The sequence below is a fragment of the Fusarium tjaetaba genome (assembly GCF_013396195.1).
Source record: "Fusarium tjaetaba strain NRRL 66243 chromosome Unknown NRRL66243_c0000050, whole genome shotgun sequence".
Taxonomy (NCBI): Eukaryota; Fungi; Ascomycota; class Sordariomycetes; order Hypocreales; family Nectriaceae; genus Fusarium; species Fusarium tjaetaba.
In genome coordinates this window covers 81,590-106,408 of record NW_023501246.1, presented here as the reverse complement: position 1 = coordinate 106,408, position 24,819 = coordinate 81,590, and the positions used below count along the sequence as shown (strand labels likewise).

Genomic DNA, 24,819 nt, shown 5'->3' with positions numbered 1-24,819 from the left:
ATACTATTAGTTTAATATAAAATAATATAACAGTTATTAAACTAGTAGTATTATATAATTAAGATATATTATATAATACTATAAGTAGTTTAACTTAAATAAGCCTTAGAGGAGGATAATGCTAATTATATAACTTAAAGAAGGCTAAAAGAGGGGTAATAAACTGCTAGAAGAGAAGATAGACATAACAAGCAACACAATCACTCAATTCGGTTAAACAAGAGACGCTGTGGTTATAGTGCATTGATACCTAGAGCTGCCTAGAAGGAAGTGTATTCTACCAAGGTTCTTTTCTTGCCCGATGACCAAAAATACATGGATGAAGAAACAGGGAATCACGGATGATGTTACTGGCTCAATGCGGGTGACGACGAGAATGTTTGATCGCCGTGGAGCTGTTTTCGGTTTTGAGAACTGGGCTTGCTGGGTTAACCAACGATAACGATGAGATAGGATCACGGTGCAAGATAAGACGGTTTCTGTTGGAGGAGCCTGTTTACGGGGTGATAAGACATTTCCCCAATGAGGATATCCCGATAACACCCGGATGTTACGGCGGCTGGACGGACGAGCCGGGAGTAAACGTTGTGATGCACTCAACTCACACTGTAAGTTACTGTATGTCGACATTGCTCTCAAATCTTGTGATTAACTGCTTTTCAGCTCTGGATCAATATTGCATTTTCTCTAACCGCTGTTACCCTCATACAAAGCACAAGGTGAATGTGCAACGCCCAAAGCAGACACTCACATAACCGTAGGGTAACACTCACCACTCATCTTCCTCTTCAGAACACCTATCATCACTCACTCATCTGACTTGACATCCATTCCCTCCAGATACTTCCTCACATCAACCATCTCAATCCCCCTCTCCTCATTAACACTCCCACTCTTATCCCACGCTACCCCACGGCCCTGCGCAAACGTATCCCTATACTTGACCATCGTGCTCGGCTCCATCTCCATCTGCCTCTTCAACTCCTCCAGATCCCACACCTCGCGCTTAAACTCGGTCCCAAAATGCTCATCTAGTAAATCTGCCAGTTCGCCGTAGGATATAGTATCACCCGCTGTGTACACAACCTGGTGCGATATACCCCGCGGATCGAGGATTATATCTGCCGTGACGCGCCCGATGTCAGTTGGTGTCGTGAGTGTGATTCTGTTATCCCAGCTCCCCAATGCTCTGACGATCTTATTCCCGATATCAACGACCCCAAAGTCTGGGAGGAACAGAAAGCTCATGAACAGTCCAGTCGACACAATTGTCCAATCAACATCCCTCTGCGCTCTTAATTTCTTCCGGACTTGTAACTGCTCGTCAAACAGGTCCTGTGAACTTCCCTCCCCGATAGTATCATAGTCCATCCCAAACTGCCAGGGAAAGTATCTCTTAACGCCCGCTTTAAGCACAGCGTCTGAGAGCTTGAGCTGCGTTCCAGACGGTAAGCCCATGCCATTACACGAAACAACAACATCGTATTTCTCAAAGATGGACGCTAGTTCTTCAACGCTCGCGTTGACGACATCAGCTGCTTCAAAACCAGCGTTGAGGGCACGAATGCGCTGTACTAGTTTCTTCTTCTCAGGAGCAGCAGAGTCAAGCGTTGCTTGACGCAGAAGAACGGAATAGCGTTGACGCTTGGGGTGTGAGGTCAGAGCCTCAAGGACAGAGAGGCCTAGTTCCCCAGCGCCGAGGATGAGGATGTTTTGCGGCGTCATAGGTACTGGTATGGAAGGATCGTTGAGACGATTGAGGGCTTGCAAGTTCTCGATGGAGAGTTCAAGAGGCGCATCGGGCGTCATATTTAGAGGAAGTAACGGTATTTTAGGCTATAGTTTAATTCTGCGATGCATGATGATTACGTCGTGAATGCTACATTTCGAAGGGACGAGAATGAGGCTGGATCTGCATCTTGGCGGAGCCTTAACGCGGGGTGAACGAATAGCCTTGGCGTAGGGTGTAAGCAATGCTCTATCTCCATATGCAAACTCCGAGACCATGAAGTTATTCCAGATTTTATTATTGTATTTGTAAGAACAATAAACTCACATCGTCAGTAAATGCCAAGGTCCTTGTTGGTCCATGATCCACACCACTCATTCAATATCCGGCAGCTGAATAATCGAATTCCATCGTCAAGCCATATTTTCGGAGCCAGGGGCAAACATGACAAATGCGGAATTCTAGGGGAGTTTGTTTCATTCTTTAATATGCAAATCCAATACGAAAAAGGCCTGGTTGACTTTTTATTAAACTTTGAGCTATATGGTAGTAAATGCAGGCACCGATTTACCCAACAAGAACGCCCACGCTTCCCAAAAAACAATGATGATTTCACAACTCTATGAAAATGATAGTAGTCTAGCTAAAGTAGTGAATGAGGGTCACGAAAGAACAGTGCTTCAAGATGAAATGGCCTTATGACGTGACTGTGAGTTTGTTGGCGAATCCAACACGTTGACCCTTGAGGTCGAAGACGACAAACTGCGCCTTGAGGAGGATGTCGCCCAGAATGGCGAATCCAATACCGTCGGAGCTCTGAATACCACCGTAGCAGACGGTAGTGGTGAGACGGCCGTAGTTGATGTAGTTTCCGGGGACTTTGCCGCGGTAGCTGCCGAAGCCAAAGTAGAAGCTAGGAAGCTTCGCTGAGCAGGGAAACACCCAAACACCATAGTCTTGGTCGACGTAAGCGCCCTTGACCTTCTTGTAGTAGAAGTTGACAAGGTAGCTGGGCAGAAGAAGGAGGGTGGTGCCAGTATCGACGATGGCTGAGTAATTGTACTTGTGCCACGGTGCACCCTGAGCGACGCGGAAACCCTCAATGTTGAGCTGCCACCAGGGACTGTTCTTCGTGACCTTGGCGAACTGAATGCTTCCGTAATACTCACCCTGGTCGATGTATCCAAAGTTGTAGTTTCCAGCCTTGCCCTTCTGCAGATTGGCGGTAAAGACTGGGACTGCTAGAGCGTCCTGCACGTTCTGGAAGTAGGTTTTTTGAGGCGTAGGTCGGACAGTGTTTAAGCTTGACATGGCGAGACCCATGATGCCGTGCGAGAACTTGTCTGCAGCGATACCATCCGAGACTTCAGTAGCAGACTCAACGGCCTGCTTGTTGACATAGGTCTTTCCGACTTGGACCTTGTCGGTGTAGACGATGCCACTGGCACCAGTGCCATCACCGTACTTAATACTCCAAGTCTGACCATTTAGTCGCTTGGAAGTTGATGACTTGTCTGGCTTGTAGAGAATATGACCGGCTTGGTCAGGTTGATATGTGTCTGTAGAAAACACCCAGCTACGACAGTTAGCAACGAACCTTCTTAACCAAAGACAGACAACTTACAGATCAGATGAGCCAGTATCAAAGTTCAGGTATGTTTGTTGAGCTGGAGTACCAATCTTGACAGGAACTACATACTGTGAATCGTAGTACTGGGGTGGTGTTGCAGAAGCAGTACCCTTCATTCCTAGCACAAGTGTTAGTCGTGTTCATTAACCCGTGTGACGAGACTAACCAAGCTTGTTGTTGACGAGGGCAGCCTCATTTTGAGCAATCTTCTTGAGCTTTTCGGGTAAAGGCTTGTTGTATTTGTTGTATGCCTGAATAAGGGCAATCTCGGCATGAGGCTTCTTGTAGTTTGTGTTGGTGAGTTGGTCCATCTTGACCTTTTCCCCGCCAGCTCGAGGCTTGAGGTGAGCCGAGTCGGGGTCATTCTCATGATCGATAGCTCGACCTCGTAGCGACTTGCCAAGTTCCGCCTCTTCTTGTTCCTCGGGATCAATGCCCCGCTTTTGAAGGCCTTTAACTCCTTCAACCTCTGGATCAACAGCATTGGGTGAAAAGGGATTCTTGACCTCATAGACATCTCCACGCGCCTTTAAAGGGTCATTGTCGGTTACACCCCTGGGTTTTATATCCCGGTCTTGTAGACCCTTCACACCTTCAACCCCAGGGTCAACAGCATTAGGCGAGAAGGGATTCTTAACCTCGTAGACATCGCCACGGATTTCATGAGGAATACCCGTACTACAGCCGGCGAGGAGGAGAAAGGAAACCGTGCTGAATTTCATCGTGAATGATGGGGTAGGTGAGAGATAGTAGTGATCGTGAGATGGGGATGTATCAGGAGGATGGGGGGCCGGACCTCATATTTCAAGACAATGGGAGCAGCGAACCATCCCATTGTGAGAGGCGGGCTGAGTGTGCCGGATCGAGGGCAAACGCTATTTTCCAGGCACTTCGAGATCCATAGCATGGCATTCTGGGCAAGCCTGGAGCTAAGTGAAGCCATGCTGGAGAGCTTAATGTGGAATGTGGGAATGTGGCCCGTGAAGAGGGTGGTTCTGGGTGGAATGTATCTGGATCGAGTATGGTATGGCCTGGCATCTGCATTCCGGGGCCTTGGGACTAGACATTTTAGACCCTAGAATGAATGCCACGAGTACGGGAGAGCAGCCATGACCGAGACATGACCCAAAATGTCCGCTCTTGGTTCTTGGTTCCTGGTTCCTGCGTCTGATTTGTCTGTGTTTGTCGTAAAGGGGTCCCCATCTTGACGTTGAAGGCGTGCGCCACAAATGACTGTTGTCAGGGTCTTGTGTGTGCGTGTCTATCGGCCAAGTGTCGGTTTATTTTAACATTGACAAAAACGATTGCTTTGAGACTTTTTTGGTGCGACGATCGTCGGACCAGGTGAACAAGTTGGGAAGGGTATGATGAGAGAACCCTTGATGATCATCAGTGACAGATCATTAGATCTACAACAATGTCGTTGTTTCTGTCTTGGTCGATTCGATTTAGGTCATGCCCAGTGCTGTTCCTGCATTTTTCGTACATCTGTCGTAGATGGCGTCTAGGTCATACTATGGCAGCAACATCTTGTGGTCCATCCTCGTTCATCATCTTCCAAATCATAGACCGACAACTCTTAAACGGAAATCTCTCATCCGGGCCGTATCCCAGTTTGTCGGTTCCGTGGTGCCGTAAATAACGTCATCTTAGTGTCTACTAGAGATGGTTATGGCTTGAGCTGTCGGAGAGCGGGAATGCACTGACTCGATATGGCGATGTTAGCGGTGGTGTTGAGGTTTGAAACGATGCTCAAGCCGTCTCTTGCGATTCTGGGGGAAATGCTCCGAAGAAAGTAAAGTGGCAGTCATTGGTCAATGCTCAACAAAGGCTCGGTCCCTTCCGCTTTGAGGCTCTTGACTTTTCAGTAGACTAAGAGGTCCAATCAAGTCTCTCATTCAAGTTTTTTCGTTGAATTACTGTAAACAGATGCGTCGTCACGTTCTAATTTTACATTCAACAGTCATGTCTGTGCTTTTCTGCTTTAGGCCTAATGATACTAATGCAATGATGATTGCAGTCATTTACTCTGGTAGTCATCGTGCTTCTCTTTTCGTATTTTATTAGACTGATGACAAAGGCAGTGGAGGTTCAATGTGAAGTCATCATCGATGGCTCATCTCATGACTCGTCCACTGAAAATTACCCCTCCATGACTCACTAAATACAGTGGCATCTCCACTGACAGTTCCCTCGAAGAAGAAAACATCAGGCAGAAGGGAAATTGAGACTATTCAGACCATCAGTATGAGTAAAAATGATTAATCTGCCTGGACAGAAATTGAGAAAAATTAGACAAAATTCGATATAAATAATTCAATCACAGTTCTCAATCCGCCAAGAATCGTCTTACAACGTTAGAGTGAACCCTGGTAGACACATCCACTGATAAGATAACGTTTTTTTTGAACCCCGCGGTAACAAACAAGGTTGCACAAAAATTCCACAACGCCTTCATCGAATTTGTTTTCGCCAACATAACCGACATATTTTGCAATCTCGCTAATTCCCATTGCAAATTATTCACCATGGATCCCGCGCCAGGACCTGCTGCTCCTCACGAGCCTCCCTACCAATACACAGCCAACCAGGGCTACGAACAGACAGAAGAAATACCCCGCGAACTCCAGACCCAGAAAGACGACGGTGCTGCTCTTGTCGAGCAAGAAGACGATAATGACTTTGACGATATCTTCGAGGAGGATTTCGACGATAATGAGTGGTCCGCTGATGCGGGCGACTTGACCAAATCTTATAACCGACAGCGCAATGCCGACGGCGCCGCTGCTCGCTCGAATCAGCAGAAACCTACTGCGAATACCTTTGCCAGCGTCGACGATCAAGTATCCGCCCTATCAAAACACGCCGCCAAGCTTCGTCTCGACACTGTCAAGCAAGATGTCGAGAAGGACAAGGACAAGGCCGACCGCGCCACAAGCGAACAAGTCCTCGACCAGCGCACCCGCATGATTCTCCTGCAGATGATCAACCGTGGCTTCGTTAGCGAGGTCCACGGTGCTATCAGCACCGGTAAAGAAGCCAACGTCTACGGCGCCGTCCTCCACGATGATCAAACCGGCGAGGCTACCCAGAGGGCTATCAAGGTCTACAAGACAGCCATCCTCAGCTTCAAGGACAGAGAGCGTTACATCACCGGTGAGCACCGTTTCAAGGGTGGCTTCGACAAGGGAAACAACAGGAAGATGGTTAAACTCTGGGCGGAGAAGGAGTTCCGTAACTTGCGAAGGATCTACACGGCTGGTATTCCCTGCCCGGAGCCCATCAGCCTCAAGCTTCACGTCCTCGTCATGGGCTTCCTCGGCGACCGCAAGGGCTGGGCGTATCCTCGCCTCCGTGACGCTACTCTGACGGGCGACGATGTCGATCAGCAGTGGTATAAGCTTTATGTCCAGCTGCTTGGCATCATGCGCCGAATCTATCAGGTCTGCCGTCTTGTGCACGCCGATCTGAGCGAGTACAACATTCTATACCACAAGGAGAAGCTGTACATCATTGATGTGTCGCAGAGTGTGGAGCCTGATCATCCTCGCTCTCTTGAGTTCCTGCGTATGGATATCAAGAACGTGGGTGACTTTTTTAGACGCAAGGGCGTTGATACGCTTGCTGACCGCGCCATCTTCAACTTCATCACTACCCCTGAGGGTCCTGTAGAAGAGCCAGAAATGGCCAAGGCGATCGAGACTCTGTACGAGACTCGCGCTGATACGAGTGAAGACCAAGCTGCTCAGATTGAGGTTGACAACGAGGTGTTCAGAAATCAGTACATTCCTCAGACATTAGAACAAGTCTACGATATTGAGAAGGATGCTCAGAAGGTGACACAAGGTGAAGGTAACGACCTTGTCTACAGTAATCTACTGGCAGACCAGGTCATCGCTCCCAAGAAGGACAGTGAAGATGGCGAAGAGGAGCAAGGTTCTACATCCGACTCTGACGACGAAGGCGCATCTCTCTCAGGTGACTCCAACGACGAGGCCAACTTCGAAAAGGGTCCTCCCCGCGGCCGTCGCTTCGAGGACAAGGATGAGAAGAAGGTTTGTATCCCAACACCCATTCTCCTCGAAGGAACTTAACTGACCAATAACTTCCCTAGGCCCATAAACAAGCCGTCAAGGAAGCTAAGCGCGAGAAGCGCAAGGAGAAGATGCCCAAGCACCTAAAGAAGAAGATCGTCGCCACATCATCCCGTCGCAAGAAATAGACATAAACACCTTCACTCTTGGCGATTCCTTATTCGCTTTCCTCCCCCCGTTCCGGGCAAGGGACCGTTGTGTCGAGACGCAGGGTCAGGTCCCCCCTTTGCCCGAAGGAGGAATAACACGAAAAGCTTATATCAAACCCCCCCTTCCCTCCCTTAGGCAAACTGCAATCGAATGATGAAGACATTGATTCGTCGCCCGGAGATGTCACCGCCGAGACGGTTTAGCAATTCCCCCCTGGGAGTCTGTGTAACCTCCGGTTCTTTTGGCTCCCGCGGCGATCTGAACGTTCCCTGCCTTTGCGTGGGGTCCCGTTTTGAACGATCAAAGAGAGCTCTGACGATTTGTATTTTTTTTTTTGCCTCCCCTTCCCTTCCCGTGACGGAACGGTATGGAAAAGGGTTCTCAGCTCCGGATGAGGCTTGGCTGACCTCGGTTTTTGGGGGGTTTAAGCACACCGGAAAAAAGAGTAACGACTTGAATATTATGTATGAAAGCCCTAGTTTTATCGCTCAGTTGTGTTTTTTACAACTCAAATAGTAAAAAAGTCAAAACGTTGGCCCTCCCCTTTTGACGCCATTACATGATAACGTACAATCTCAATCTAATCAAAATATCTCAAATTTCTTCCTCCTGTCAGGCTCGTCAGCCGGCAGATGATACCGTAACAGGACTGGTCATGTTCAAAAGTAGAACTGCTGCTGAGGTTGGCCGGGCGGTGGCTGGGCTAGGAAGTCAAAGTTCAACGAGTCCATTCCCGTGTTCCACGGGTCCGGCGATTCTGTGGCAAGTTAGTTTTTGAGCCTGCCAAGAGAAATATGACAGATAGGAAATGACATACCACCCCAGATAGATTCGTAGAGGTCCATGGGAGCCATGTATTGCGTAGGATCGACGTTCATGGCGTTCATGCTGTCCAGATTCAGGTTGCCGTTTGGCATCTGCTGACCGTACGCAAGACTAGACACACACTTAGAAACGTTCACACCAAATTGGGGAGAATAGGATACTGACCCTGGAAAGTCTTGGATCGAAGCTCCTCCGTTTTGCATCTCAGCCATAGCAAGCGCTGCGTCCTCCCTGGGGTCCGCGCTCTGGGAAATGTTGCGAAACATTGAATTGCCATTTCCGGGAAGTTGGCCTGGGTTTCCAAAGGGGTTAAGCGGCGTCCGGCTCCCGCTGCCGGCGGCAGAGGCGTCGCCCTCTTTCTTGAGATGTGACGGGACTATAGAGCCATGGTCGTAAATGTTCTTGAGGGCCGTGAGGGCGCGGTACAGTGGGCCCGAGAGCTCAATGTCCTTGTCGGTGGTCATGACATGCGGCTCGGGGGAGCTAACGTCCTTGGCAGCAGTGGCAGAGAGGGCGGCGATGAGATCCCCCTGTAACTGCCGAACCTCTGGATCCGTCTTTGTCTCACATAGTATGCCGAGGAGCAGCGCTGATGATAGGCCGTGGTACGTAAAGGCCCAGCTGCGCGTTGGGATGGAGGAGAGCTGGTGCATGGCGAGGAACATCCTGACGGTTTCGGTTAGGTTGTCTTTGCAGCGATCTGCTAGCGTCTTTCGCTGCTCAGGTTCGAATTCGCTGTCTTTTCGGAGCGCTGGACGACATGCGACGGAGATGACAAATGATGTGTGGAGGCGGATTGCATAGTGTTGCAGACGGTCGAGGGCTGTCTTGCAGATTTCTTTGTTTCGTAGTTGTGGTGCGGTGCGGCTTCGGAGGGTCTCTACGGCTTCACAGTCGTCGATGATTTGGGCGTATGAAGCACTCATCATGTCGTCGGGGTTGAGGCGACGAGAAATGATTTCCATGAGATGGTACATTGTTTCGAGGTATGAGTAGTTGCCATTTGGTGTCGGCGCCATGACGGGGATCGGACAGCATGGGAAGTTGGTCATTGGAGATCTAACAACGTTAGAGGTGAGCCATCAACATGCAATACTCAATACTCACCTATCAAAGGATAGCGACGTCAAGGTGTCGTGCCACACAACGCTCCACCATAGTCTTCTTCTCACCATCTCTTTCGATTGGGTGTTTGGCGGTGTACAGTCGCGGCTCTCGTTACGTGGTGTTCTGTGCAGACCTAGCGATTGAGCGAGGCGGCATGTCAATCCCATCAGCGCCCATGATGCTTCAGCCTTCATATCATTCAGAAGAACGAAACACGTTAGAAGAAGAGCTTGGATAGAGTCAAAAGAAGGTCTGCGATGTGTCATGTCAGTCCAAGTTGTCCAAGTTGGCAGGCTGCATTACCGAAGAAGAAAGTTGCCCAGTCGGAGGAAGTGAAATGATATCTGAATGAAGCGCTGAGAGTCTCGGGTACGGATATGGTATGGCGATTCGTGGTATTGCGATCCGACGGCCAAAACAGCAAAGAGTATTGCTAGCCATGATGCTGTAACGGGTTTGGTGGATTTGCTGCCGCTTGTCGCATTTCGTGATCGATCTTCCAAGTAGGTCATGAGCTTGGCCTCGAGGTCATCAATGTCCATAACGAATCCCCAAAAAGGCTGAGGTATTTCCTTGTACGTGCGGAACAGCCTGAATGGCTCGTCAGCTTACGGTCTCGCCACAGCAGAGGACAAAGGCGAATACTCACTTCATAACCTCGCGGTCGGAGGGCAATTCAGTTGATATATCCTGTGTCAGTTTCTGGAGGTGATGCGACGACATCAGCGGGAAAGGCGCCGATGTGTCCAAGCCGAGAATGGACCTCATGTCTTGTCGAATGTCAAGACCATCGCCTTTGTGAACGGGTGAAGATTGCTCGCGCAGTAGAGCAGGAATACTGTTCTGCCCGACGTAACGGTCTGCTGCGACTTCAGGCTCATCGATGCTTGCTGTGTTGTTTATTAGTCGTATGAACAGTGGCATGACCCGGATATCGGACACTCACCAAGGGTGCGCGGCCAACTGTCCTGTCGCTCAACCTTGCGCACTCCCTCGTCGCGAGGAGCCTCTGAGAATGAGAGTGTCCTTTTGCGACTGGCGATGCCTTGACTTGCTTCTGAAGGTGCACCAGAGCCCGATGGCTTTGAGGTTGATGAGCGGTTGGGTTTATAGGAACATAGTCTTGGATGCTCTCTCTTGACGCAGTTCTCACAAGGTTGTTTGTTGTCGCACTTGACTTTTCTCTGGCGACAGGGCCAGCATGCAGTACCTAACGTGATGATGAGCCACGGAATTCCCCAATTGAGGTTATTCACAACAGTGTCTTACCGTAGCGAACCTTGCGATGGGAATGTATGATTCGATTGGCCTCCTCTGGGGTCAGGTCATCAATGGCTACCCGCTCATCTGGACTAGGGTTCTCAGCCATGGTGAATCGGGGATATGGGCTCAGAGACGAGCCGTGGAGCCAAACAAAGGTCGCGATAGCAATTGCGATGTGATGTTATGATTGCAGATGAGGGTTTACGAATGCCGAACTCCGAGAGTCTCCCATGCGATAGCGATAAGAGAGGGGAAGCTTTGCGGTGCTGACGAGCGGGGCCGGTTCGGCTTTTCGAATTGGGTTCTAGTTTAGGATCGGGCTGGGCTGGTATTAATAAGGTAATAAAGAAGGGGAAGAATGTATGTACTTGGCGGCTGATCTTTTGACCTTTCGATTCTCTCTGTCGATTGTCTCTTGTCTCTATGGTTGGTTGTTGAGTGGGCACGAGACCAGTATGGGTACCGACATCCCGAAGCCACCGGTCGGATAAACTGAGGCCGAATCCGTGAGGCAAGGCAAGCCACAGCCAGTCACCGCATGATATCGTCTCTAGGGTAAAGAGACAAGAGAGAACATGAATCAATCGTCAGTTTGTCTATCATGTTCAGCTTCATTTTCCCTATTATCGACAGTCCCTATTAGCACTCAATCAATGCAGTTTCAATCTACCATGAATCGCCTTATCTCTCGTCCTTTTTTGCTGTCTCGTCTCTCTGTTTCTTTTGCGTGGGGGCCTCCCATTCACTGCCTGTCTCAAGCTCCTTAACTTCTCTCCAACATCTGCGCTCGCCCATGCTCCCCTGTCCAATCACCATATTTTTGTGATAACCAATTTGTTCTTGCATGATCAGGCATTGGACTCGATTTGGTTCACGAGGCTGTGTATTGATTTGCTGAATAGAGCTGTTTTGCTGCAACGAACAACTGCCGTCTTTCAGGACCAGAAACCGTTGCAGCCGTTTGAAAGCTTTCGACAACGAGCTCAAAACTCAAGCGCATCTATGAAGTATCCCGTTTGTTAAGGGACGCTTCAATCACAATCGTACGGCCTGCAGATCTGCCTGGCTGAGCCTCTGCGCAGCCCAGCGCAAGCTGAGCGCATCTCCCGCCCTCAATTGTCGCGCGCTAATTTTACTTGACTCTAGGCTCTGCCCTCATGCTCGCATCACAGATTCCTCATTCACTCATTTGACTGTTTCAACCGTTTTGACTCTCATTCCTGGCTTACAGCGCCGGTTGTCATGGCTAGTCAGCTCTCACACAGAAAAGGAGAGCAAGCCAAAGACGAACTCGATCGCACAATCCGCTCCCTCAGCACCGATTTTCAACTTCAGCTGCACATCCCAGACCTAACGCTGTCGCCCAGTAAGCGCCGGCAACAGCATCGCAATGGAGACCAAGAGCGAAGTGAACACATCTACCTATGCGCATATCGCCTCAAGTTCCAGGACCCAAACCGTCTCGCGATATGTCTGACTCGCTTCCGCGAGCAGGCCGACGAGCATCTCAAGAATTGGATCCGGAAGCCCCGCGCTGACCCTGATACGACCCTGAGCAAATCCTATGGCCCACACCGTCAACGTACCCGCTTGACCTCTGAGGAGCGGGCCGAACTCCAGGACTTTCTGCTGCAGTTGCTCAAAGACGACAATATCGCGAATCGTCAGCGCTCCAAGTACTCGAAGCGCAAGTCTGATGAATTCCCGGATCCTAGCTCCAAGAGATCTAGAAACTCTTTCGAGGGTTCTCCTGCGTGCGACAGCATTGACAGCATCCCAGTTCGCTCTAGAGCTGTGGCCTCCAGTAGCCGTCTATCAACGGGACGGCCCGCTAGAGGCGCAGGTACAGCAGCGTCCTTCACCAATGGCATCGTCAATTCGGCCACCACGTCATTTGCCAGCACTCAACCATCGTCGTTCGGTGTAAGGTCATTTAATTCCAGTAAAGTTTCACTGGCTTCAACTGTTTTCACAAATGACTATGCGCCGAGTACTCAAGCAACGACTGTTACGAACACATCTTTCAAAAGATCTCAGCTTCCGTTTCAGGCCACTCAACCGTCCTTCACTAGCAATGCGGCATCATCGAGAGACATTCAGATTCCCTTCTCTCAGAGCATTCAACAATTTGCGTACAAGCCGCCAAGTGAGGAAAATCGCAATGACATTGATCCACCGGAACCGCCTTCGTTCCGAAGGTACGGGGACCGAACACCCCCAGAGCCTGTCATTGATCTCACTGATGATGATGAGCCCGAGGAAGAGCCAAGGCTTCCAGTTCTGTCCATGCCTCAACCGATCCGAAGCCAGGTTGACCTCAAGAGAGCAGGCATGATTCGATCCAGCAGTCCCGCGACAGCCTATTCCAGCCTACCAGAAATGAATGAGTTCGATACAATGCTGCTCGATGCTCCAATGTTTAATCAGGAACCGCCTGAATGTCCCCTGACAGACCGTCTTCGGAACATCTGGCCAAAGTTCCCCATTCCCGGATTGAATCAGGCACCTCTCATTATCCTGTGGGAGCTTACCCGTGCTGCACTTCATTGTCGTGTGAACTTGTCTACATGGGATCTCGAATATCAGCCCAACGACAGTTGGCATGATCAGACCAAGTTCCGGGGCCAGCTCTTTAGACATCGACTCTTCGTAGGACAGGGCTTGCCTCCAGCTTGCGATCGTGCCGTCTGGGATGCTGCGTTCGGATCATTCGCCTCGCATGACAAAGCCGTTGTTCTCGCTGCAGAATTTGTCTGTAATACAGAAGATACTGGGCAACTATATCGGCTAAAACTTCAGCCTCCGCGTCTTGAACTCGGTCATCGACTGGCTCGCCGCTTTGGTGCAGATCGTTTCCTGGAAGTCATTATGCCATCACCTACTTCCAGAGATGCGCCCGATGTGATCAAGAATGACCCGCAAGGTGCGAACAAGGTCATCAAATGGTTGACTGAAAGCTTCCATTACTTTGTAGGTCGATCATGGGCAGCCTTCTACACTCGCGAGGCCAAGAAGTCCATTAAGGACCCGCGCCCTCCTCACAAGTCACTGACGATTATGCAAGAGCGCGTGTATTTCTTCGCAACTGACGGTATTAACTTTCGTGTTCCCATGAGTCAGTTTCCTCCTTTGGAAGAAGCGACCTCTCCGGGACACCGTACAAAGATGAGGCGCTGTGATCTCTTGAACTGGGCTATCAACATTGAGCAAAACTCGTCGCAACCTGTGCCCAAGCTCTTTTCACGACTTGCTCTCAGTGAGTTGTTTGACCGACCGTTTCCCATACTCTTAGCTAATATCCCAGTCCAGGCCTCAGTAAAACTGTTCCCACTATCGTCATTGAACCTCACCAATTTCGACATCGCGACACCATGCTAGGCTTCCACAAGTACATGACCAAGAAAGAGAAGAAAGAGCAGAAGGATATGGGTGACGGTATCGGTCGAATGTCTCGAAGCCTCGCGCGCAGGATAGCGACTCATATGGGACTCTTGGAAACGCCGTGTGCGTTCCAGGCTCGTATTGGCAGCGCGAAAGGCATGTGGATTGTGGACGTCGAAGATGATGGACTGGACAATGACGATTGGATCGAGACTTATCCCTCGCAGCGAAAATGGAACTGCGACTTTGAAGACGTTCATCATAGGACATTTGAAGTACGCGAGTGGTCCAGAGAGCTAAGGTCCGCTGCTCTCAATACACAGTTCATCCCGGTTCTTGAGGCACAAGCACCAGTACCCCAGGACATGCGTAATGCCATCGCTCGTCACCTAGCCAATGGCCTCCAAGAGGAAATCGGGGGCCAGCTCGCTGCCATGACCCATCCAACCAATCTTCGTGGCTTCACATATCGCGGCTTTGACCGAGCGACACTGGGAAACGTCCCGTTCCTGGGCGCCCTACCAGAGCGAGAAGAAGACATTATCTCATACATGCTCGACGCTGGCTTCGACGCCACCAAGTGCCGGTTTCTGCGAGACATGGTATGGAATAACCAGAAGCGACAGGCCGAACAGCTCAAGGCGAAGATGAATATAAAAATCCCTCGGTCGACCTACGCATTCATGACCGTCGACTTCACTGGGACACTAGAAGAGGGCGAGGTACAGCTCGCGTTTTCCTCGAAATTCCAAGCAGATGGCGAATCAGACACATTACTCGATGGCATCGATATCCTAGTAGCTCGAGCTCCCGCTCACTTTGTCAGCGACATACAGAAAGTCAAAGCTGTATTCCGACCGAACCTGAAAAGACTCAAAGATGTTATTGTCTTCTCGTCAAAGGGCAAGTCTTCGCTGGCTGATATGCTTTCTGGTGGCGACTACGACGGTGACTTGGCTTGGATCTGCTGGGACCCTAATGTTGTCAACAACTTCAACAACGCACCAAAACCAGTCGAGCCTGATCTTGTAGGACAAGGATACCTCCGAAAGTGCAACCCAAGCTTCGAGTCCATCCTGGAAGCAGCCACTGATGTCGATAGTGCATGCACGGACTTTCTTTGTACGGCAATCTCGTTTAATATGCAACCTGGGTATTTAGGTATCGCAACCAAGTTCAAAGAAAAGCTGTGTTATCTGGAAAGAGGCGTCAACAGCGAGCGAGCTGTTGCTTTGAGCACACTGGTCGCTCTCCTTGTCGACCAGGCGAAACAAGGACTGCTATTCACTCGCGAAGACTACGACCGCCTGAAGCGCGACATGCAAATGAAAGGCAAAGACCCAGAATATGAGAATGAGAGGAGCTCTAGACGCAACTACGTCAACAGAGATGGTTCCATACATATCCTGGACGAGCTCAAGTTTATAGTAGCCGAGGACACAATCGCAGACGCACTGAAGAAGTTCTCGGATGCTCTTTTTGGAAAAGATGTCCCCGTGCAAGCATGGGACAAGGATCTAGCTCGTCTCTGGGACGACTTTGAAAGCCAGAAGGACGAATCGAGGATCATTGGCAGACTCATGACTGCCCTCCGCGCACAGGTCTCCGATACCATGGAGGAGTGGAAGAAGACAATGTCCGGCGGTAAAAGCGATCCCTCGAGCAACGACTTTGGCGTCAAAGTCAGGGAACTGCATCAGAAATGGTCTTCATATCAACCACCGCCTGAACTCCTAACCTCAAGACAAGTCAAGCCCCTCCTCGACAAATGGAACGGCGACCCATCTCTAAGCAAATGGGAGCTCCTCAAAGCATCAACCATGTTCAAACTCGGCTACGAAAAGGCATATGGCATGCTCTGGCGTCTCTCAGGCAAACAACTCGCATGGATGAAGGCTACAATGTCGCGCAGCACATCAGACACAAGCGCGATCGCAGTGACGGCTGAGATGTGGAGCATTCTCAGACCTGATAATAAGCGGATTGCGGCGCTTAATGCGAGAAGGCAGATTGGGCATGATAATGAGAGTCTGGCGGCGCTGGAGGAGGTCACGGAGTATGATGAGACGGGGACGCAGATCGACGATGCCTAGAGGCGCATTGGATCGACGTTCTCGAATGCGGGGTCTTCTAGAAGCTGGAGCTCTTGACGTTGGATGGGAGAGGTTCAGAATTGAGGATATTGAGAACGCGAGGGCGTTGGATATGAGATGATGGGCTTGGGCATCCATTAGTTGGTGATCCAATGCAATGGAGGGTTTGTATTTGTGGAATTGAGTGATACCCTGGCGTTGTAATTAGTACACTACGTTTCTATTTCGAGAAAGACAGAAGAGCTGATGAGGTAATCTTTACGAGGAATGACCGTGCCGTGCGTTGTCTTAGGTACATAGCATGTAATGTGTGATGTCTGAGATCCAGGAACAGGGCCAAAGCGTTGCAGGCTGCAGACACTACCGAAGATGGAACTGTAAAGTCATTCTTCGAAATTCCCCGTCTTTTATTCCCATCGCGTTATTGATACGAGAACAACTACCAGGGTTTGAATCAGCTCACGCCGAGCACTGGAATGTTGTCCGTCTCCGTCGCGACGACAGTGATGAATCCAACAATAGGCGGGCTGCATTCATTACACAGAGCAATCCGTGTGTATCCATCTGAAACAAAGAATTGCAAACAACCTAAACATTCACTCTCTTTGATCAAGCCGCTCGGACACCTCTTAAGCATATTAACGGAAACTCCCAAAATCACAAGCAAGATTAGGTTTGGCGCTCGGCAGGTCGGCATTTGGACAAGCCACTAGCGGCTCTTGGTCTTCAGCTCTCCAGGCCCTGTAGCTACAGGGAGCGTTCCGCTTCTCACAAATCTGATTGGTCGAGCAAAGAGATCTAAACCGTTCTGCGTTACAGCTCTGGCGCCTCAATGAGGTCATTGAGTTTGGGCCAAGCTCGCTGTGTGATGTCTTTGATTTCTTGGGTAATCTTGGAGGGACCCGCTTGTGATCATGATCTTTTCTTTGGTGTGCCCTCCCTTTTTGTGTTTACTCTTGACTTTTTCATCGTCGAATTAATTGAAGGTTGAATCAATTATCAAGCGCGGTTGAATATTCGTATCGCGATTTCGGTACTTGTATCCCTGCGCTGATCACGACTCCATCGCGACAAGTAATCCGTCCAAGCTCATCGCAAACTCATCAAGACAAGCAGCGACAATGGGCGACAATTACTACAACCCGAATCAACAGCCGCCGTACGGTTACTCCAACGGCGGCGGCTATCAACAACAATACCAGCCTCAACCTCCCCCCGCGACACACCAGCAACAATACCAGCAACCGCCTCCTCCCCAGCAACCCTACCCTCCCCAGAATGGCAACGGCTACATGCCCGCCCAAGGCTACGGCGGCAACGAAAAAGCCTCGTTCGAAGAGCAGTTCAAGATACCCAAACCCAAGTGGAACGATCTCTGGGCTGGTATTCTCTTCATCCTCTTCATGGCCGGCTACGTCGTCGTCTCTGGCATAGCACTCCAGGGATACGCTGCGAATAAGGGGAACGCTGGATCGGGGATTTACGGTAATAGGAATGACTTTTCGCTGAACACGAGTACGGTTATTTTGTTCATGTTTGTGCTCGCTGTTGCGTTTGTCCTCTCGTATGCGTACGTTTGGATGGCGCGCTTGTTTCCGAAGCAGTTTATCTGGGTCACTGGTATTCTCAACGTCTGCTGGGCTCTTGGAACTGCCATCTTTTATCTCTGGCGCAGATACTGGTCGGCAGGAATTGTCTTCCTCATCTTTGGACTTTTCATGGCATTTTGCTTCTGGACGTGGATTTCGCGAATTCCCTTTTCGGCGCTGATGCTTCGAACTACCATCGACGTTAGCAAGAAGTATGGCCATGTTTACCTCACCAGTTTGATTGGAGGTATCATTGCCACGGCTATGTCTGCTTGGTTCTCGATCACTCTTGTCGCGATCTACATCAAGTATCAGCCTGCGAACGATAACCCTTCTTGCGCTGATGGCGGCTGCGGCAAAGGCAAGGTCATTGGTCTGATCTTCTTCATCACGTTTACCATGTACTGGTTCTCTGAGTGGCTCAAGAACACCATCCACACCACCATTGCCGGCGTCTATGGCTCTTGGTACTTCAACCCTCACAATTTCCCCAAGGATGCTACTCGCGCTTCTGCCAAGCGAGCCTTGACCTACAGCTTCGGTTCCATCGCCCTGGGTAGCTTGCTGGTCGCTATTATCCAGTTTGTCCGTCAGATCTGCCAAGCTGCTCGTAACCAGGAGGCCGCTGATGGCAGTATGTTGGGATACGCTTTGTTCTGTTGCATTGGCTGCCTTCTTGGTATTTTGGAGTGGGCTGTTGAGTTCATCAACAGATATGCTTTCTGCCACATTGCGCTTTACGGCAAGGCCTACTTTGCGGCTGCCAAGGATACATGGAAGATGATCAAGGACCGTGGAATTGACGCTCTGATTAACGTAAGTACAATCGCATTTATATCGAAGTACACTGCTAACTTGTGCAGGACTGCCTCATTGGACCCGTCCTTTCGTTCGGCGGCCTCTTCATCGCATACGCTTGCGGTCTCCTGGCCTACCTGTACCTCTACTTCACCGACCCCCCTTACAACAGCGACGGCCAATACACAGCAGTTGTCATGGCATTCGCTGTCCTCATCGGTTTCCAGATCGCCAACATCTTCACCACCCCGATTTCGAGCGGTGTCGAGACAATCTTTGTGGCTGCTGGTTGGGATCCTCAGGTCATGTGGCGCGACCACCCTGAGCTTTACCAGGAGATGTGCAGAGTTTACCCCAAGGTTCAACAGGTCATCCACGACCGATGAGCTGGTCATGCATCTTGATATCATCAGGTCTGCCCTGAGTAAGCTGAAGCGTACTACTGCTTTAGCTGAATGGCTAATATGTTTGATGGGTGATCGCATCAAAAGACATGACGACAGGGGTGCTCTTACGATTGACTGATTGGCTGGCTGCTTGTCATGAATGATACCATAGAAGGATATTGGAGGATTCGTTGTGTATTGTGCATGATGGAAACTGTCTTGTTTCGTGCCACTGTTTTACACCATGGAGAATACTTAATGCCACAGGATAATAATTAATTACTCTTTCTTTACCTTGAAGACTGCTATTGGTTCTCTGAGTCTACAAATGATATTGAGCGGTAGCAATCTGCAACAGCATAAGTGTTTGCATAAAGTGCATGCAGATTATCGAGCTGAATTGCTAACATTGTGAGGGGCTAAAATTGCAGTGAAAGTTCGGTGGCCTCAAAATCGCGACCATGAGTTAGTAAGCATTGATGATTTTGGTGACTCGAAGCGCAATTTGGAAGCCATCAGTTACTCGAATCAGTTTCTAAGTACAACCCAAGATCCGAGGGTTTCCGAGTTGTTTTCGCCCGTTGGTTTAGACGATTCGTCAGACCTTGGCCGCAAACCAAGTGGTGCGAGTCAACATCTCCAGCATCAACATCAACTACGCCGCACACTCTCGCTCTCCGTTCCCATGGATAAAAAGTCCTTTTGAATTTCACATCAAACAACCAACAATAAATGCAAAGAATAGACCAGAGCCTATCGAACCTGTGCCCGTTACAGCACGAGGGAATAAGTCAGTTCATGCATGTCCTCGCGGGAAGATCTCCCGGATCTTATTTTCCTATCACGATCCCAGCTAGGTCCTTAGTATTACACAACTCGATCGTCAAAGAATTTGTCAGGTAAACTGTGGTGAGACGTCCGGGGGAGGGAAGCGAGATTGTCGAATGATGGGCATAACGCGGAGGATATGCAGAGGTGGAATGTTTTGTCATCTGTTGCCAATGGCCAATTGTACTGATAGTTTGGGGGTAAAGCATCCTATGGATACGGAGTAGAGCGTTAGATGAACTGGGGATTGAGGCTTGATATCCGATTGAAGCATCACAACCGCTCCCATCATATCGGATCGCTTCATGACTCAACTGACAGTCTCGGCCCGCAACGCTGATGGCATCCTGCGGAGACAATACACAATGAAAACACCAAAGCCCAGGTTCTCCTCAATCCCCGTTTGACGCCATGAATGCTTATTTCGTGCATCACGTAACCGTATCACAAACAGCTCGGCTAGATCCATTATTTCGTCTCCAGCAGCAGGTTTTATCGATGGTCGGTGCTCTCCGATAATGGAGAGAGTGATTCATTCACAGTCACAGTCGGAGATGCGAGGTTGTCGTCGGCAGAAAGAGCCGCATATCCTTGTACGAAATGGCCCGATAGTTTAAAAGCTCACCAGGCCAGTTGTAAGAGATTAAGGTAGGGGAGGGCTGCCTTGTCAGACCACGAGCTGCATGTAAGCCCCGATCCAAGGCTTCGATTTGTTCCATGCAGAATGTCAAGCCACCTGAAATTTTCTCTTTTTCTTGGCTTCTCAATCTTTCAGGGCCGCTAATTGGCTGTTGTGCATGCGGACAGCCCGTGGCAAGGATTTTTCCATCAGTGGCGCGTGTGAGAAAAAAAAGTGAACCCCTGGCCCTTGAGAACTTTTTTCTTCACTGAGCTAGAGGGCTTCTAGCGTGGCGGCTCGGGAAACCTAACTCAATCGGTAACGAGCCGGAAACTACAGATGCCAAAACATCTCGCGATAATTCACATTCAACGTGATTTATCCAATAATCCGGAGGTCTCCTTTACTGCTCGGCTCGTGTGTGTATAATATGATGTGTATTATATTGTCATTGTATATAGTGTGATTCAATCGAAAGAGGAAGCTGGGGAAATCGGGTAATGGTAAGTGTTGTGTTGTGTTATGGTGATCGCTGAGATCGCTCATACCGGGAGGCAAATACTCAAAGAGAAAATCTCGCTGTTGTAAATGGATCACATCCACTCACACAGACCAATTCCTACAGCACCAAGCAAGACCAAGGTTTTTGGTCTCGTCTGGTCCGATATCGAAAATTTTCGTAATGGGCCCATTCATTCCCGATTGATATACCCATCCCCGTTGACATTTCATTTTTTTACATAACAGAGTCACTTGCCAGCCCACTTGGTCTCGGTCTCTCTCTACTCATCTCATCTTACCACTCGGGCTCGTTTCTCTTTCCCTTTTTCCCAAGCGAGTCATCCTGTCTTCTTGTCTCTAGCATTACATCGACAACTTCAGTGACAATCATGCTCGTGGACTCTTCCTCAGTGGACGACAAGTCCCCTCGTGTCAGCAACGAGAAAAAGACCCCCTCCAAGGAGGATGTCGAGACCGGCGAGGCTGGCCTCGACAGGGCCATGAGCTCGCGTCACCTGCAGTTCATCGCCATTGGCGGCACCATTGGGACAGGTCTCTTTCTCGGTGTAGGCCCAGCCCTCGTCAAGGCAGGTCCCGTGCCGCTCCTCGTTGCTTTCGCGTTCATGGGCTCGGTCGTGTACTCCGTCATGGTCAGCCTCGGCGAGATGGCAGCGTACATCCCCATCACTGGATCCTTCACCTCGTACGCTGCTCGCTTCGTCGATCCCACCCTCGGTTTTGCGATGGGCTGGCTGTACTGGTTCAGCTGGTCCATCACTTTTGCGCTGGAGCTCGTCGCGGCTGGAATCATCATCCAGTATTGGGACTCGGATCTTAGCATTGCTATTTGGATTAGTGTTTTCTGGGCGTTGTTTACGGCGTTGAACTTTGTCCCTGTGAGGATCTTTGGAGAGATTGAGATGTGGTTCTCCATGATCAAGGTTGTCACCATCATTGGCTTCATCATCTTCTCCATCTGCGTAAACGCCGGTGTTGGCGAGGAGGGCTACATTGGTTTCAAGTACTGGAAGGATCTCGGCGTCACAAACACCTACATGGACATTGACGGCGCCATCGGCCGCTTCGTCGGTTTCTGGGCTGTCCTCGTCACCGCTGGTTTCTCCTACCAGGGCACTGAGCTCGTCGGTGTAGGCGCCGGTGAGACTGCCAACCCCCGCAAGGCCATTCCCCAGGCTATCCGCTGGACTTTCTGGGGAATCTTCAGCTTGTTCATGGCGACCGTCTTCTTCGTCGGAATCAACGTCCCCTTCAACGACCCCCGACTTGACTCTGGTGCGCAGGATGCTTCTGCTTCGCCTCTCGTCATCGTCGCTACCCGCGCTGGTGTCAAGGTTCTTCCTGACATCATCAACGCTGTTCTTCTCTCTGCCATTCTCACAGCTGCCAACTCAAACGTCTACTCTAGTAGCCGAATCATGGTCGCGCTCGCTGAGGATGGTCTTGCTCCCGCTTTCATGAAGCGCACCAACAAGTATGGAACTCCCTACTTTGCCGTGGCTTCATGCTCCGTCATGGGTCTCATCGCATACATCAACCTTTCCTCCAGCGGAGCCAAGGTGTTCAACTGGCTTCTCAACGTCAGTTCCACCTCATGTTTCATCACCTGGGTCCTCATCAACGTCTGCCACATCCGCTTCCAGAAGATCATGCGCGTGCAGGGAATTCCCCGCTCCGAGCTTCCCTACCTCGCTCCTCTCCAGCCTTACCTCTCCTACTACGGCGCTTTCTTCGTGGGCTTGATCACCATCACTTGTGGTTTCACCGCCTTCATCGATTGGAGCGTGGCCGATTTCTTCTCCAACTACATCAGCTTGATGCTTTTCGCCGCGTTGTATATCGGTCATAAGCTCATTTGCCGAACCAAGGTTGTTCCTCTGGCCGAGGTCGATCTGAGCAAGGGACGAGAGGAAATGTAAACGAGTTTCGATTCGGAGTTTTGGGTGTTGGAAAAGCAGCAAAAGTTTTGTTTCCTTTTTGGCGTATAGCAGTTAATAGTTGTAATGAGAGATATGATACCCTGAATACTCGAGTCTCGTCTGTGAAATTGAATGCATAGCACTGTAGAATTGATAACCTGAAGTCAGGGGAAGGATAATAGGATAAAACAGACATCAAAGGTCGGGGGGGCATCGATGGCTTTATTGTAGAAGAATGAATTTATTTTACGTCAAGCGGTGGCATGAGACCACGGAATGGCACTCTTTTTCGGTAAAAGCATCAAATTATTTGGTAATTTTTTATTAGCAGCATGACAAGACATGGCAAAGGGCGTTGCATCTTGACACGATGGGACCCAGTTGACAATGACAAGACATGGTAAAGGGCGTTGTCAAGGTGGGTCCTTTTTCCTTTATCTTATCGTTTGACAAGCTTTGGTGGGACCGGATCAAGTGATGGAGAAGAATCATGCTATTTATTTTATTTATAGCATTTGTTAAATGGGATTCCGTTTATTATGGTTAATTGTTGATTGTAACGGTTCAGTGGTGTTGTCTCCGTTTTCTGTGGTTTGATGATTGAAGTTTGAGTTGCTGATCTTGAGCACCAAGAGAGCCAACCAGATGGCGAAGAAAATATTGACCTGGGTGATTAAATAAACCGGCATTACAGAATGGTCACACACATCATACATTACTCAACACCATTCTATCCCACAGCTCTCAAGTATTTCACCATCCACTATTCAACCTTTGGTATATTGTCTACATATAACCTGGTCTTCGGAAATTGAGGAGGCCTCAGGGAGCAAGGAAATTCAAGACTTGAAAAGAGTGTGCTAAAATAAACTTGGTGATAAAGGGTACCCTAAACTTAGGCTAGATTTACGTTTAGAGTCAAGGTCCTGGGTTTTTCTCTCCCTCATGGAGGAAACAGAATTCCTAGAGTAGTCTCTGTCCGCTCCGGCGACAACTTGATCTCCCCGAAGGCAAACCATGGACTGCAGATCAAATGCTGCACGGTTCAGCGGATGCGATTGGCTTGGCGGCTCTAGGCGAGCAAAGTTGCTGACGTTGTTTATGCCAAGCCTCGCCTTAAGCTTCTTTTGATGTTGCGCATCCAAGATGGAGATGGAGATGGAGGCCACCCCACGCTACAACCCACCTCTTCAGCCGTCTTTCACATTGCGATTGCCTCAATATCGAGAACTATAACCAATAACTCTTTGTTTTTGACAGTGTTGTAGCAGCGAATGCATGTCTTACGCGTCTGATTCACCGCCAAACCTCAAACTCTCCCATCATTTGACTCTTCAACGTCAAGAAAATCCACGTCGCATCCTGTGCCTCAAACAAGCTCATCACAAACACCCTGATTCGCCGGCCCTCCAAGAAAATAGACTCCCCGAGCGTCATGCACGAGTACGCAAGCGGTAATGCTCGACAAATAGTGGCGATGGTCCGACCCCTCTGCTTCGGGTCGTCGGCGCCAATCAGGGCAGCGCACGACGGGCAGAATCGCGATGTGACAGGCTTTCTGAGGGTAAGGTACTCCGGTTCTTGCGGTTCTTGGAAAAGTTGGCAAAAGGAGGGTGGTGACACGTTGGCAGCTCGGTCAGATTAATAGGACAAGAGGCGATGATGATGATATCTGTGGAGGGGAGGGGGAGGACGGGGAGAATTTGTTTCTGCCCTGCGAGATCCGAAGCGTCAGGGCAACGTGCTAATTTGGTGCGTCTCGTGTGACGAGTAGCTTGAATAAGTATGAATTCTTCGAAATAATCCCGCAGTTGATATGCGTGTGACTTGCTTTTGGGGAAAAGGTCCAGGTCGAGCTGCTGGGATTAACACATTGTGCATAACTATCC

At 49.7% G+C, this 24,819-nt stretch overlaps 7 protein-coding genes across 7 annotated transcripts; 4 read left to right on the top strand and 3 right to left on the bottom strand.

Annotated features, from left to right (window-relative positions):
* Positions 1–807: 807 nt before the first annotated feature.
* On the bottom strand, positions 808–1,809 carry FTJAE_2588 (uncharacterized protein; the record flags this gene model as incomplete). The annotated part of the gene is made up of 1 exon (XM_037348797.1): positions 808–1,809. One exon carries the CDS (start codon positions 1,807–1,809, stop codon positions 808–810), a length of 1,002 nt encoding a protein of 333 aa, XP_037210345.1.
* Positions 1,810–2,425: 616 nt separating this feature from the next.
* Positions 2,426–4,081, bottom strand: FTJAE_2587 (uncharacterized protein; the record flags this gene model as incomplete). Its single annotated transcript, XM_037348796.1, has 3 exons — positions 2,426–3,305; positions 3,354–3,477; positions 3,526–4,081. The coding sequence occupies 3 exons, from the start codon at positions 4,079–4,081 to the stop codon at positions 2,426–2,428; spliced, it is 1,560 nt and encodes a 519-aa protein (XP_037210344.1).
* A 1,806-nt stretch (positions 4,082–5,887) lies between these two features.
* Positions 5,888–7,581, top strand: FTJAE_2586 (RIO kinase 1; the record flags this gene model as incomplete). The annotated part of the gene is made up of 2 exons (XM_037348795.1): positions 5,888–7,414; positions 7,474–7,581. 2 exons carry the CDS (start codon positions 5,888–5,890, stop codon positions 7,579–7,581), a joined length of 1,635 nt encoding a protein of 544 aa, XP_037210343.1.
* A 681-nt stretch (positions 7,582–8,262) lies between these two features.
* Positions 8,263–10,904, bottom strand: FTJAE_2585 (uncharacterized protein; the record flags this gene model as incomplete). Its single annotated transcript, XM_037348794.1, has 8 exons — positions 8,263–8,360; positions 8,421–8,539; positions 8,594–9,487; positions 9,536–9,787; positions 9,839–10,126; positions 10,185–10,425; positions 10,482–10,745; positions 10,805–10,904. 8 exons carry the CDS (start codon positions 10,902–10,904, stop codon positions 8,263–8,265), a joined length of 2,256 nt encoding a protein of 751 aa, XP_037210342.1.
* A 1,136-nt stretch (positions 10,905–12,040) lies between these two features.
* FTJAE_2584 (RNA-dependent RNA polymerase 2) lies at positions 12,041–16,272 on the top strand (the record flags this gene model as incomplete). The annotated part of the gene is made up of 2 exons (XM_037348793.1): positions 12,041–14,054; positions 14,108–16,272. The coding sequence occupies 2 exons, from the start codon at positions 12,041–12,043 to the stop codon at positions 16,270–16,272; spliced, it is 4,179 nt and encodes a 1,392-aa protein (XP_037210341.1).
* Positions 16,273–17,393: 1,121 nt separating this feature from the next.
* Positions 17,394–19,045, top strand: FTJAE_2583 (transporter CTL2; the record flags this gene model as incomplete). Its single annotated transcript, XM_037348792.1, has 2 exons — positions 17,394–18,677; positions 18,725–19,045. The coding sequence occupies 2 exons, from the start codon at positions 17,394–17,396 to the stop codon at positions 19,043–19,045; spliced, it is 1,605 nt and encodes a 534-aa protein (XP_037210340.1).
* Positions 19,046–21,382: 2,337 nt separating this feature from the next.
* On the top strand, positions 21,383–22,930 carry FTJAE_2582 (amino acid transporter AAT family; the record flags this gene model as incomplete). Its single annotated transcript, XM_037348791.1, has 1 exon — positions 21,383–22,930. The coding sequence occupies one exon, from the start codon at positions 21,383–21,385 to the stop codon at positions 22,928–22,930; it is 1,548 nt and encodes a 515-aa protein (XP_037210339.1).
* Between the last annotated feature and the right edge of the window lie 1,889 nt (positions 22,931–24,819).